Source organism: Trachypithecus francoisi, unplaced genomic scaffold (assembly GCF_009764315.1).
Source record: "Trachypithecus francoisi isolate TF-2019V2 unplaced genomic scaffold, Tfra_2.0 Lachesis_group14, whole genome shotgun sequence".
NCBI lineage: Eukaryota > Metazoa > Chordata > Mammalia > Primates > Cercopithecidae > Trachypithecus > Trachypithecus francoisi.
The window spans coordinates 50,699,873-50,713,937 of NW_022681459.1; the positions used below are offsets into that span (position 1 = coordinate 50,699,873).

The following is a 14,065-nucleotide window of genomic DNA, read 5'->3' on the forward strand; positions in this document are numbered from 1 at the left end:
AGGTGGGGTGTTGCCATGTTACCCAGGCTGGTCTCAAACTCCTGAGCTCTGCCTGCCTCGGTCTCCCAAAGTGCTAGGAGTACAGGCGTGAGCCACTGCACCTGGCCTGCTATACCATTTTATATAAGAGACTTGAGTATCCATGGATTTTGGTATCTGAGAGGGACCCTGGAACCAGTCCCCCACGAATACCAAAGGATGGTGCTCTGCAGAATGGCGAATTGTTTGCTAACTGTTGAAGCTGGGTGGTAGGGTAATAGGTATTCATTATACTGTCAGCTTCCACTTTTGCTTGCATTTGAAAATGCCCATTAAAAAAAAAAAAAGAAAGAAAAGCAATGTGTAGATATTATAGAGAATTTAGGAAGTATAAAAAGACATAAAGAAGAAAAAATGAAACCATTCATGACATTTAATGGGTAAAGCTGGTATCTCTCTTCCTCTGTGGGGGTAGGAGTGTATGTACCCATCTATTCATATACATATACATATGCATACTGATCCAGTTATCTATTGCTGTGTAAAAAATCACCCCAAATTCAGTGGTATAAGACAACAACCATTCTATTATGCTTTATGGATTCTCAAAGATTGAGACAGAACATTATGGGAATGGTTGGTTTCTGCTCCAAAATCAGCCTCAGCTGAAAAGATTCTAATGGCAAGGGGTTAGAATCATCTAGAAGTTTCTTCGTACATCTCTAGATCCTGGACTAGAATGACTCAAAGACTGGGCTCAACTGGGAATGTTAGCCAGAGAACCTATATACGACCTCTTTGTGAGGCTTGGGCTTCCTTGCAGCATGGTGGCCTTGGGGTAGTCAGCCATCAGAGCTTCAAAATGAGTGTTCCAGAACAAGTCAGAAGCTCTGTGGCTCTTTATATAGCCTCAGAACTCACATAGTGTCACTTTTACCATGCCCTATTCGTCAGAGCAGTCACTATCCCAGCCAGATGCAAGGGGAGGAAACATAGATCACTTCTCAGTGAAGGAAGATCAAAGAATTTGTAGCCATGTTTTTAAAACCTCTACACATGTTGGCCGGGTACGGTGGCTCACACCTGTAATCCCAGCACTTTGGGAGGCCAAGGCAGGCGGATCGTGAGGTCAAGGTATCAGGACCATTCTGGTCAACATGTTGAAACCCCGTCTCTACTAAAAAGTACAAAAAGTAGCTGGGTGTGGTGGCATGTGCCTTATAGTCCCAGGTACTTGGGAGGCTGAGGCAGGAGAATCGCTTGAACCCGGGAGGCGGAGGTTGCAGTGAGCTGAGATTGTGCCACTGCACTCCAGCCTGGCAACAGAGTGAGACTGTCTAAAAAAAAAAAAACCTCTACACATGCATATATGCTTTTCCCCCCCAAGTTTTGGATCATGGAGGCATATACAGTGTATTCTTACGTCCATTGTCTGTCTTACCTACTGATGTATCAGTAAAATAGTAGACTTTTATAATTACATAAATGTGTATGACAAACACTATAAACAAAATCAAAAGATAAATATTGTGGAGTGGGGAAATATTTAGATTTATAACACGTGACAAAGGACTAATAAATTGTTTAGGTTTGAAAACCCTATACATATCAGTGAGTCGCATGCTAACAGACAGCGAAACAGGTAATGGGTATGAACACCTAAGCCATGGGGAAGAGAGAGAGAGAGTGTGTGTGTGTGTATGTATTTGCAGAAATGTTTAACCAATGTTTAAGTGAAAATTTTTTCACCTCTTTCATTTTTCTTCTAGCATATTGGCAAAGATAATAATTTTCATCTTTTTCTCATTTTTATTATATAGGAAGCAATCCTCCCACAAGAGTGTAACCCTGAAAGGTCATATTTAAAAAAAAAAAAAAGTTAAGTGCAATGGTCATTCTTTGTTTTACTTCAGCTGCTACAGGCCAGAGCGGATGGTCATTTCCAGCAGAGAACCCTGCCTGCTGCCTTCCACACGTGGAAGAGACTTTGGCGATGGCGCCAGCAGGACAGTGTCCTCAATGCAAAAGCAACACGTTTCCACAGGTATGCTGCTCAGCTCCTGTCTGCACTGGGGCAGGTGTCTCAAATCTAACTCTGCCAATCACACAGCCCATTTGCTGTGCTTTTCGGCTTCCCAGACCTCAGGCCCTAGTACTTCCTGGATTTTCAATAACGTGGGCTCATTGATTTCATCTAGCAGGAAAAGACAAGATAGTATTTCCCCTGGGAAATCTTTTGTCCATCTTTATTGCAAGGGCTTTCAAAACAGCTTGTTTCATCATTAGCCACTGAGAGCTCCATTAAAGCAGCTCATTAGCTTTCCGGATCAGAGCATGGTAGACCTTGCATCACCTTGGCAGACATTCTTGAGTGTCATTTCCCCGAAACACTTCATTCCTATTCTGCTAAACCTGGCTTTTTGAAGTCTTGAAATTATAGTCATCAACAAAACTACAAAGGTCAGGCCGGGCGCGGTGGCTCACGCCTGTAATCCCAGCACTTCAGAAGGCCAGGGCAGGCCGATCACAAGGTCAGGAATTCAAGACCAGCCTGGCCAACATGGTGAAACCCCATCTCTACTAAAGATACAAAAATTAGCCTGGAGTGGTGGCATATGCCTGTAATCTCAGCTACTTAGGAGGCTGAGGCAGTAGAATTGCTTGAACCCGGGAGGCAGAGGTTGCAGTGAGTCAAGATTATGCCATTGCACTCTAGCCTGGGTAACAGGGCAAGACTCCGTCTCAAAAAAAAAAAATTAGAAAGCTCAAGGAGCAGAGCTACATCTTTTTAGTTCCCACAAGGGGCAAACTTGCCCACAGCACGTTCTTAGTATGTGGTGAGACATAAGGAATAAATTATTATTTATTTATTCATTTTTGTGATGGAGTCTCATCCAGGCTGGTGTGCAATGGCATGATCTCAACTCACGGCAAATTTCACATCCTGGGTTCAAGCAGTTCTCCTGCCTCAGCCTCCCAAGTAGCTGTGATTACAGGTGTGCGCCACTATGCCCAGCTAATTTTTTGTGTCTTTAGTAGAAACAGCGTTTCACTATGTTGGCCAGGCTGGTCTCGAACTCCTAACCTTGTGATCCACCCACCTTGGCCTCCCAAAGTGCTGGGATTACTGGCATGAGCCACCACGCCCGGTCTGTAATGAAGAAATTATTAATCACTAACTGTATGTCTGCCACTGTGTTGGGCATTGTGTGATGGAAGACAGAAAACAAATAAATAAACTGATTCTGCCCATGGCATCATTATCTTCATTAATAATTTCCTTTTCACAGCCATCCTGAGAGATCATGTTCAAAATGATAATTGGTAACACAGTTAGTAAGTGGCGCAGCCAGGGTTTAAATTCACATCTCCAGTTCCAAAGTCCAGGTGCTTTCTCCTTGATCAAGAGGAAGAGCTTTTTGATGATTTTGTAGGAGGGTGAAATTTTTGTGAGGAGATAAGATTGATATACAAGAAACAACTGAGAACTAATTCAAGAGAATAGATCCATGTGTCCCCAGTCATGTCAGCCACAAGTTCTTTCAGCGCTCAGAGCTAGTGCCGAGGGAGGCTGAGCATGGAAGTATCTGGGAGAGGCTTCCTGTGAGTGAGAGGGTGAGGATGGTGGCAGGAGTGGGCAAGATGGGGAGGCCCAGACTGAAGGGATTGGGCTGACCCTATAGATAGATATTCAACAGATATTTGAGCAGGTGCATGGAACTAGTAAAGTGACAGTGTTGGAAACCTTAAGTTCAGTGTACTTTATCTTAGGACAGAGAGGTGAGATGGAGGGGCATGCATTGGGAGAAGTTGCAGTCATCTTAAATCTGGAGAATTTCAGGCCAGGTGCTGTGGCTCATGCCTGTAATCGCAGCACTTTGGGAGGCCGAGGTGGGTGGGTCATTTGAGGTCAGGAGTTTGAGGCTAGCCTGGCCAACATGGTGAAACCCTGTCTCTACTAAAAATACAAAAATTAGCAGGGTGTGGTGGCGCATGCTTGTAATCCCAGCTACTCTGGAGGCTGAGGCACAAGAATCGCTTTAACCCAGGAGGCAGAGGTTACAGTGAGTTGAGATAGCACCACTGCACTCCAGCCTTGGACAACAGAGTGAGACTCCATCTCGAAATAAATAAATAATTAATTAATTAATTAATTAATTGCCTGTCCATCTATCCATCTGGAGGGTTTTGAATGCTAGTTTGAGATTAGCCAAAACTCTGGGTTCCTTAACATGAAGTCCAGGGAGATGGTTTTAGGTGGTGGCCACGGGGAATATAGGCTGATGAAAGGACAACTCTTGTCTCTTCCAGCTTCTGCAGACAGAGCAGCTTTGCCTTTACCTAGGTCCTATATTGTGGGCTGGTATAAGATTCCTTCAAAAAATAGCTGGCTTTGGCCGGGCGTGGTGGCTCAAGCCTGTAATCCCAGCACTTTGGGAGGCCGAGATGGGCGGATCACGAGGTCAGGAGATCGAGACCATCCTGGCTAATACGGTGAGACCCCGTCTCTACTAAAAATACAAAAACTAGCCGGGCGAGGTGGCGGGCACCTGTAGTCCCAGCTACTTGGGAGGCTGAGGCAGGAGAATAGCATAAACCCGGGAGGCGGAGCTTGCAGTGAGCTGAGATCCGGCCACTGCACTCCAGTCCGGGCCACAGAGCGAGACTCCGCCTCAAAAAAAAAAAAAATAGCTGGCTTCAGGCTGGATGCGGTGGCTCACACCTGTAATCCCAGTACTTTGGGAAGCTGAGGCAGGCAGATCACCTGAGGTCAGAAGTTCGAGACCAGTCTGACCAACATGGCAAAACCCCATCTCTACTAAAAATACAAAAATTGGCCAGGTGTGGTGGCACACATCCCAGCTACTTGGGAGGCTGAGGCAGGAGAATCACTTGAACCTAGGAGATGGAGGTTGCAGTGAGCCAAGATCGCACCACTGCACTCCAACCTGGGCAACAGAGCAAGATTCCATCTCAAAAAAAAAAAATGGCTTCAGTACTTAAAACACACACACACAGTACCCCTTTCTTTTTTTACTAACAGGTAGCCATGCTTGGTTCTATTCTTTTTTTGTATTTTGTATGCTGTGAGAACCAAAAATTAAAAGTACCTTCAAAATAGCCAAGAGGAGCCTTTAAGGGATTTTTGCTAGGGAGCAGTTTTGGGTGGTTTTAGAGCTATCACTCTGGAGAAAAAGGGTGGAGGGTGACTTGGAGACAGGGTATAGCCAGGAGGCTTGCAGGATGATGTAGGCCTGATCTAGATTTTTACCTGTTTTGGCTTGGTTGGACCTTTTTACGAAACTTGGTTTTTCAGATTCCTGTTTTCCTTGTTCATGAGCAGAGTGACTGAGAGTCTGGCTTAGAAGCTGGACAAGCCTGAGTTCCGACCTATGCTCTGTTACTTGCCAGCTTTGTGACCCTGGACAAGTCAGTCTGTCTCTGAGCTTCAGTGTCCTCGAATATAAAATTGAGATGATGTGGCCATAGTCTCTATCTCATATGGTTGTCATGAAAATGAAATGGGATAATACATGTAAAATACAAGCCAAGGGCCTGGCACAAAAATATGAACTATCCCTCTGGCCCCTGGAGTTGGTTTAATTTGTGACTCTCATGGTAAGTACATGTTCAGAGGATTGGTTTGGAGTTTAGCAAATTAAAGTTCCAAATAAATATGTATCTTTGATATTCTTAGGGTATTTTTTAATGTTTTAGGAATATAGGCAGATTTTATGATGGAATCTCATGAATTATGGCTAAAAATAATTTTTATAAAATTTTTATGTAAATTTTAAAACTATGTATTTTAAAGCTATATAAAACTTACAACCCTCCAGTGAAAGGTACTGAGAATGAGACAAAACTGGTTTGCCTTTTATTTTAATTGAGATAAAATGTATATACAGTGAAAGGCATAGATTTTAAATAAAATTTGATGAGTTTTCATTATTTTTTTATTTTTTTATTTTTATTTTTTGAGACAGAGTCTCACTCTATCGCCCAGGCTGGAGTGCAGTGGTGCGATCTTGGCTCACTGCAAGCTCCACCTTCCAGGTTCATGCCATTCTTCAGCCTCAGCCTCCTGAGTAGCTGGGACTACAGGCGCCCACCACCACGGCTGGCTAATTTTTTGTATTTTTTTGTTTTAGTAGAGACGGGGTTTCACCGTTGTTAGCCAGGATGTTCTCAATCTCCTGACCTCGTGATCCGCCCGCCTTGGCCTCCGAAAGAGATGAGATTACAGGCATGAGCCACCATGCCTGGCCGAGTTTCCATAATTTATACGCCTATATAATCAACACTCCAGTCAAGATATAGAACATTTCTATTACCCCAGAAAGTTCCTTCACATCCCTCCAGTCAGTCTCTATCCTGCATGGGTAACCAGTGTTCTGATTTCAGTCATCATCGTTGGTTTTGCGTGTTTTGTTTTGTTTTGTTTTGTTTTGTTTTCAGATGGAGTATCGTTCTTGTTGCCCAGGCTGGAGTGCAATGACGCGATCTCGGCTCGCTACAACCTCTGCCTCCCAGGTTCAAGCGATTCTTGTGCCCCAGTCTCCTGAGTAGCTGGGACTACAGGCGCCCGCTACCACGCCTGGCTAATTTTTTGTATTTTTAGTAGAGACGGGGTTTCACCATGTTGGCCAGGCTGGTCTTGAACTCCTGACCTCAGGTAATCCACCCTCTTTGGCCTCCCAGGGTGCTGGAATTACAGGCATGAGCCACTACGCTCGGCTGAATAGGTTTTTTTGTTGTTTTTTGTTGTTGTTGTTGTTTTGTTTTTTTGTTTTTCTGGTGAGCAGAAGTGTTTGATTTCTGTTGGATTGATAAGTCCAGCTGATCTTTTTTTTTTGAGATAGAGTCTCACTCTGTTGCCCAGGCTGGAGTGCAGTGGCACAATCTCAGCTCACTGCAACCTCCGCCTCCCAGGTTCAAGCACTTCTCCTGCCTCAGCCTCCTGAGTAGCTGGGATTACAAATGCACAGCACCACGCCTGGCTAATTTTTGTAGAGACAGGATTTCACCATGTTTGTCAGGCTAGTCTTCAACTCCTGACCTCATGATCTGCCCACCTCAGCCTCCCAAAGTGCTGGGATTACTGGTGTGACCCACCACGCCTGGCCCAATTTATCCTTTTTTTTAATGCTTAGTGATTTTAGGGTCCTCCCTAAGAAATACTTGCTACTGTAAGATCTGAAAAGATATTTTCCTATATTTTATCTGGAAGCTTTATAGTTTTAGCATTTGCATTTAGGTCAATGATTATCTTGAATTTTTTTCTATGTATGGTATGACGTAGGAGTCAAGGTTTATTTTTTTCAGTGTTTATCAGGTTTTTCCAGCACCGTTTGTTGAAAAGCCTTTTTTTTTTTGAGATGGAGTCTCGCTGTGTTGCCAGGCTGGAGTGCAGTGGGAGTGGTGCGATCTCGCCTCACTGCAACCTCTGCCTCCCAGGTTTAAGCGATTCTCCTGCCTCAGCCTCCCAAGTAGCTGGGACTATAGGCACGCGCCACCACGCCCAGCTAATTTTTGTATTTTTAGTAGAGACAGGGTTTCACCATGTTGGCCAGGGTGGTCTCGATCTCTTGACCTTGTGATCAACCCACCTCCGCCTCCCAAAGTATTGGAATTATAGGTGTGAGCCACCATGCCTGGCCAAAAAGACTTTATTCTCTCATTGAGTTGTTTGGTTCATTTATATTTAGTGTAATCACTGATATGGTTGGGCTGATGTCTACATCTGTTTTTTGTTTCTCTCTTCCTTTTTTTTTTTTTTAGATGGAGTCTTACTCTGTCGCCAGGCTGGAGTGCAGTGGCGCGATCTTGACTCACTGAAACCTCCGCCTCCCGGGTTCAAGTGATTCCCCTGCCTCAGCCTCCTGAGTAGCTGGGACTACAGGCATGCACCACCACGCCCAGCTATTTTTTTGTATTTTATTAGAGACAGGGTTTCACCATGTTGGCCAGGATGGTCTCAATCTCCTGAGCTCGTGATCCACCCGCCTCAGCCTCCCAAAGTGCTAGGATTACAGGCATGAGCCACTGCGCCCAGCCTTTTTTCTGCCTTTTTAAGGGTTCATTTAAATTTTTTTAGTATTGTATTTCCTGCATCAACTTTTTAGCTCTGTATTATTTGTAGTTTTTAGATTGTTTTAGGAATTACAGTGTGCATCCTTATTACAGTTGTTTGTATGTATGTATCTCTCTGTTTGTCTGTCTATGTATCTATCTGTTTATGTTTTAGAGACAGGAGCTTGTCCTGTCACCCAGGCTGAAGTGCAGTGGCACAATTTTGGCTCACTGCCGCCTCTTCCTTCTGGGCTAAAGTGATACATGCACCTCAGCCTCCCAGGCAGCTGGGACTACAGATGTGTGCTGCCATACCAAACTAATTTTTTTTTTCTAATTTTTGTAGAGAAAGGGTCTCACTATGTCCCCCAGGCTGGTGTCAAACTCCTGGGCTCAAGTGATCCTCCTGCCATGGCCTCTTACTGTTCTGGGATTATAGGTGTGAGCCACCATGCCTGGCCCATTTCTGTTTAGAATTAATATATCATTTCATGTTTAGTGCAAGAACATAAAAACAATAAAATTCTATTTTGTTTCCATCCTTGATGATATTATTATTATTTTTAGAAATAAACATTGTGGGGTCTCACTATGTTGTCCAGGCTGGTCTTAAACTTCTGGGCTCCAGACATCCCCCTGCCTCAGCCTTTCAAAGTGCTGGGATTACAGGAGTGAGCCACCACCCCCAACCAGTGGTGCTTTTTGTCGTACATTTTATGTCTAATGGTTGATTGTAGAGACGAGGTCTCACTGTTGCCCAGGCTGGTTTTGAACTCCTGAGTTCAAGCAATCCTCCTGCCTCAGCCTCCTGAAGTGTTAGGATTACAGGCATGAGCCACCATGCACACAGCCTACAATGTTACTATTTTTGCTTTAAATAATCAGTACTCTTTTTATAAATTGAGAAGGAAAAAATGCAGCCTTTTACATTTACCCACATATTTTCCCTTTCCAGTGTTCCTTGTGTCTTCCTATACATTTGAATGTTCATCTGTATCATTTCCCTTCAGCCTAAAGATGATCTTTTAGTGTTTTTATACTAAGGTCAACTGGGGTCGAACGATCTCAGCTTCTGTGTCTGGTCTCTCAGCTCTGGCTGGGCCAGAGCTCCATCTTACAAGCCTGTCTTGCTTCTCCTGTCTCTGTTCTCCTCTTGGCCCTGCACAGTCACTCTCTGCTAGGCCTCCAGGAGTCTGCACGTGTGGCCCTCATCTGAGGACCTGGGACAATCTCAGGGAAATTTTGGGTACTTCCCTCTGTTCAGCTGTCTCCTTTCTAGTACCCTGCCCCCAAATTCCAGGCCCTCTGGCAGTCATGAACTCCAGTCTTTGCCTCGTCAGCTTACTGAGGCTGAGGGAGGCTCTGCTCAGCCTCCCTTCCTCTCACTGTTGAGAAGGTACCCCCAGGCAGAAAGTCTGGGCAGCCTAGGGGCTCACCTTGCCTGTGTCCTGTCTTTTCAGCATCAAAATCTACACTTACTGTCCAGCGCCTGAAGACAGTTGCCACATATGTTTTGTCTAGTTTTGTCATATATGGCCAGAGGGTAGGTCCAAGACCAGTGACTGTGTTCTGCCTGGAAGTGGAATCTTTGCTTTAAGTGATGTGTCTTGTGTGTTAAATGTCAGGGGAGCGAGATCTCGCAGTGCTGAACACAGATCCTGTGGCTCCACCAGCGTGGAGCCCCTAGTGGCTGTTGGTCAGTTGTCCCAGCACTGCTGTTACAGGATTTGATGTTGTTAGTGGTGATCTGGTAGGCCTAGGCAGAGATGACAAAACAGTGGTTCCCAAACCTTTCTACTTTCCTAATTCACCTGGAACACTTGTTTAAAATATAATTTCCTGGGACCCCCCTCAGACTTGCTCAGTCAGCCTTAGGGGTCTGCCCCTTGTTTTTCAACAAGTCCCCAAAGGATTGGTCAGTGTGCACTGGAAAGGCCTCCACGAACAATCCTTTATCAGTGTTAAGTCAGTATAGAATTAATGAAGACCTAGGGTCTCAGGGTCAGACTCTTTCGTATGGGGTGAAGGCTTGGCTGATACCAGAAATAACTTGGAAAATGTTGGCCTTTTTAAAAGTTTGTGGGTTTTTGGCTGTCTGCTTTCCTTCCCTTTCTCTTTGTGTTGCTTTCTCCCTCATCTAAGCTTATTCACCTCTTTTCTTTTTTTCAGAGACAGGGTCTCACTCTGTTGCCCAGGCTGGAGTGGAGTGGCATGATCATAGTTCACCAGAGCCTCAAACTCCTGGGCTCAGGCGATCCTCCCACCTCAGCCTCCCAGGTAGTTGGGACTACAGGCACACACTATCACACCCAGCAATTGTTAAATTTTTTTGTAGAGATGGAGTCTTGCTATGTTGCCCAGGCTAGTCTTGGCCTCCAGCAGTCCTCCTGCCTTGGCCTCCCAAAGTATTAGGATTACAGACATGGGCCACTGTGCCCAGCCACTTAACTCACCTCTTATACAATAGCATGGTATAAAAGGAAAAATCCAATTATTTGGAACTTCTAGTTCTGTTTGGGTTAATTTTTGGTTTTGTTAAGTGCTTTACATTCGTCCTTGTTTTTTAGGGAGACATTAGAGAAGCAGGTATTTTCTATCTGGAGGCAGAAGACGTTTCAGCATCAAGAAAACTGCCTGGCAGAGAGGATGGTAAGTGGCTGCCCCTGAGGAGCTGTGTGTGGATGGGCAGGATCTGATTCAAGCCATTGCACTCATGGTCTCCCCTCCTCAGGAAGTTGCTTGGACCTCACTAGAGGGCTCCTGTCTGTGACTCTTGAGGCAGGGCAGGCTCTGGGGCATCTGTCCTTTCTCAGTGGAGCCTACAGACAGCTTCTGGGCTGTACAACATTCTGACGTCCATTCCTTTTGCCTTAGTCATTATTTGTGGCCTGTAAATTCTTTCCTGGCTTCTGTGCCTCTCTCCTACTTGACTTATTCTGTTCTCTCCTTCCTGTCCTGCCTCAGGCCATCCTTCATGCAGAGCGACAGCTTCTGCATAGGTCTTGGTTCACGTGGCACCAGCAGGCAGCAGCACGTCACCAGGAGCAGGAGTGGCAAACAGTGGCCTGTGCTCACCACCGCCATGGGCGGCTCAAGAAAGCTTTCTGCCTCTGGAGGGAAAGTGCCCAAGGGCTCAGAACAGAGTGAGTGGCCAGTTCTGCCTTAAAAGCCTTTCTGTCCCAGGCCAGCTTTGATTGTACCAGCAGCACCATCAGCTCCAAGTGCCTGTCTGGAGGATTGCTTTACCCCAGACTCTGATTGTAAGTTCTGGAAGTTCAACCTAAAAGAGTCTAACTAAAACTAGGTTGGCCGGGTGCAGTGGCTCACGCCTGTAATCCCAGCACTTCAGGAGGCTGAGGTGGGCAGATCACCAGAGGTCAGGAGTTCGAGACCCGCCTGACCAACATGGAAAAACCCCGTCTCTACTAAAAATACAAAATTAGCCGGGCATGGTGGTGCATGCCTGTAGTCCCAGCTACTCGGGAGGCTGAGGCAGGAGAATCGCTTGAACCTGGGAGGTGGAGGTTATGATGGGCCAAGATCGCACCATTGTACTCTAGCCTGGGCAACAAGAGCGAAACTCCGTCTCAAAAAAAAAAAGGGTTGTAACAGCAGGACCTTGGGGTACCTCATGGAACTCACAGCCTCAGGAATTTGGCTGGGCATAGAAGTTCTCGGTGGATCGGGGAGGTCCTGCTCATTGGCCACATCCTGCTTACACTTGGGGCCCATTCGAAGTGACCATAGCCAGGTTGGGAGGCCGAGGCAGGTGGATCACTTGAGCTGATGAGTTCAAGACCAGCCTGGCCAACATGGCAAAACCCCATCTCTACTAAAAATACAAAAATTAACCAGGCGTGGTGGCACAAGCCTGGAATCCCAATTACTCAGGAGAGTGAAGCATGAAAATTGTGTGAACCCAGCAGGCGAAGGTGGCAGTGAACCGAGATGGCACCGCTACACTCCAGCCTGGGCAACAGAGCGAGACTCTGCCTCAAACAAACAAAAGTGGCCATAGCAGGGAGTAAACTGATGGGCCCATGCTGTGATAGCTGACCGCTGCAGATAAGGGATAGGGACCAGCAGCTGTGGCCAGTGGGTGGGCTGTGGCAGTTTTTAACCACACCACGTAGTTAGAGAGAGGAGGGTAGGCAGCCCATGTGTCCACTGCAGAGGCTGTCCTGCTTTGGGGCCTTTCAGTATCCACTGTGTGTTCTGAGGATCTCACTCCCTGTCAAACTCTGACCATGTTTAACCACTTTCTCAGTCGGGGGCTTCACACCTGCACATGTGAGCTTCAGTGGCACTTGAAGCCGTGGGAAGTAGGCCAACATGTGATCATAGGTGCTTTTTTCCGAGAGTGCAAGTTCTTTGGCAGCTCTTCAGAGAGGGTCTCTGCTCCCCCCAAAACTTAACCAGGTAGGGCAATGGACTGTGAGGAGGAGCCCATAGAGGGTGCCCTTGCTGGGAGGGGGCTGCAGCACTGAGCTCTGCCATCTCCCCACAGGAGGACGGGCAGGGTGCGGGCAGCAGAATTCCACATGGCCCAGCTCCTGCGCTGGGCCTGGAGCCAGTGGAGGGAGGTAAGGCTTTGTTGCGAGTGCCACCTGTGTATGACTTTTGGACAGGTGGGCCGTGTGTCAGCGGGACTCGGGCGATATTAGGGGCCACACCACCTACCTCTGAGCTGAAGGAAGAGAACAGGCAGCACATAAAGTGTTAACTCAGTTTTATGAGATGATTGGCTCAAAATTTTGTGTTTCAGATACTAGGCTGTTCTTATTTGAACTTACTGCGTCTAAAATTCCTGATCTAACCATTTACAGGAGTCCTACTGAGTGTAAAAAACGTTTAAACTCACAATTGAGCATTTACTGCAAATCAAGCACTTGCCTCATCCAGTCATCACAGAACCCCTAAGAAGCGCATATTTATAGATGGGGCCAGAGAGGTTAAGTAATTTACACTCACACAGATGACATATAAAACGGAGGCAAAGCAGGAAGCCACCCCCAACTCAGACCCCAGCCCACGGTGGCCACTTTCTCCTCCGTCTGCAGCGCCTGGCCCTGCGGGGCGCAGAGCGGCGGAAGCTGATGCAAGCAGATCTGCACCACCAGCAGAGAGTGCGGCACAGGGCGCTGCAGGCGTGGGTGGTAGGAGCTGCTGCTTCCCTCCTGATCTCCGTGCTCTGGGGACCGGGGAGGTTTCTGGAGACTTTGTTTCCCTTCTTTGTTCTTCCTGTCCCTCCCAGAACAGAGTAATTTGACACACCTCAAACCAAGCAAGTGCCCCAGACAGCGGGCCTTAGGCCACAGGGTTCTTTGATTCTTGCTTGGCCAAGTGGAAACAGGTGCTGTCGGTGGGTACCAGCCTTGTAGTGAAAGCAGTTCCTTGCCCTGGGGTCCCATGGTTTCACTTAGCAGGTGAGGGCCTGTGAGACAGTTTCTCCCTGTCGTCTGGGAGGGTCTGCTGGCCCTGGGACCAGGGGCTGTTGGCCTCTCCCTGCCCTTTTTGAGTGCTCTGGGCATGGCAGCCTTGTGGTAGAGGCACCTCTGAGACCTGCCTAAACAGGGAGAAATGTGGGCCGAAGGGCAGCCTCAGTCTTCCTTGTCCCCTACAGACTTATCAGGGCAGGGTACGGAGCACCCTCCAGGAGGTGGCAGCCAGGGAGAGCCAGCACAACAGGCAGCTGCTGCGGTGAGTCTCCCGGGAGCCTCCCAGGCTCTGACTGCGGAACGAGGAACGCACTCCAAACCCCAGCCTTTTAGAGAGTCCTGCCAAGGGCCAGGTGGGGGATGATCCCAGGTTCCTAGTAGCTAATACCATGGTCTTGGCTTTTCCACTTTACTCACGGGTTTGCCTTCATTTGTCTTAAGCCCCTGCGGTGTGCAGGGCGGGACCTTGGAAAGCAGCTGTCACCTGCATGCCTTAAAGGCCACTTGTTTTGCTCTTCTGAGCATTTTTCCTCCCTACTTCACACTGCAAGACGCAGCTTTGCAAGGCACCTTGT

General features: G+C 47.0%; 1 protein-coding gene across 18 annotated transcripts in view; it reads left to right on the forward strand.

Moving 5' to 3' along the window:
- Positions 1–14,065, forward strand: part of SFI1 (SFI1 centrin binding protein) — a 126,639-nt gene that overhangs the window by 93,953 nt on the left and 18,621 nt on the right. For all 18 annotated transcript variants that reach the window (XR_004442397.1, XR_004442399.1, XR_004442398.1 and 15 more), the window contains 6 exons: positions 1,893–2,023; positions 10,620–10,701; positions 11,017–11,195; positions 12,560–12,635; positions 13,113–13,208; positions 13,676–13,752. Coding sequence is in view for 13 of the 18 variants with exons in the window: in XM_033233302.1 (XP_033089193.1) it covers positions 1,893–2,023; positions 10,620–10,701; positions 11,017–11,195; positions 12,560–12,635; positions 13,113–13,208; positions 13,676–13,752 (641 nt within the window). In the remaining 5 variants the exon portion in view is untranslated. The remainder of the gene's footprint in view (positions 1–1,892; positions 2,024–10,619; positions 10,702–11,016; positions 11,196–12,559; positions 12,636–13,112; positions 13,209–13,675; positions 13,753–14,065) is intronic.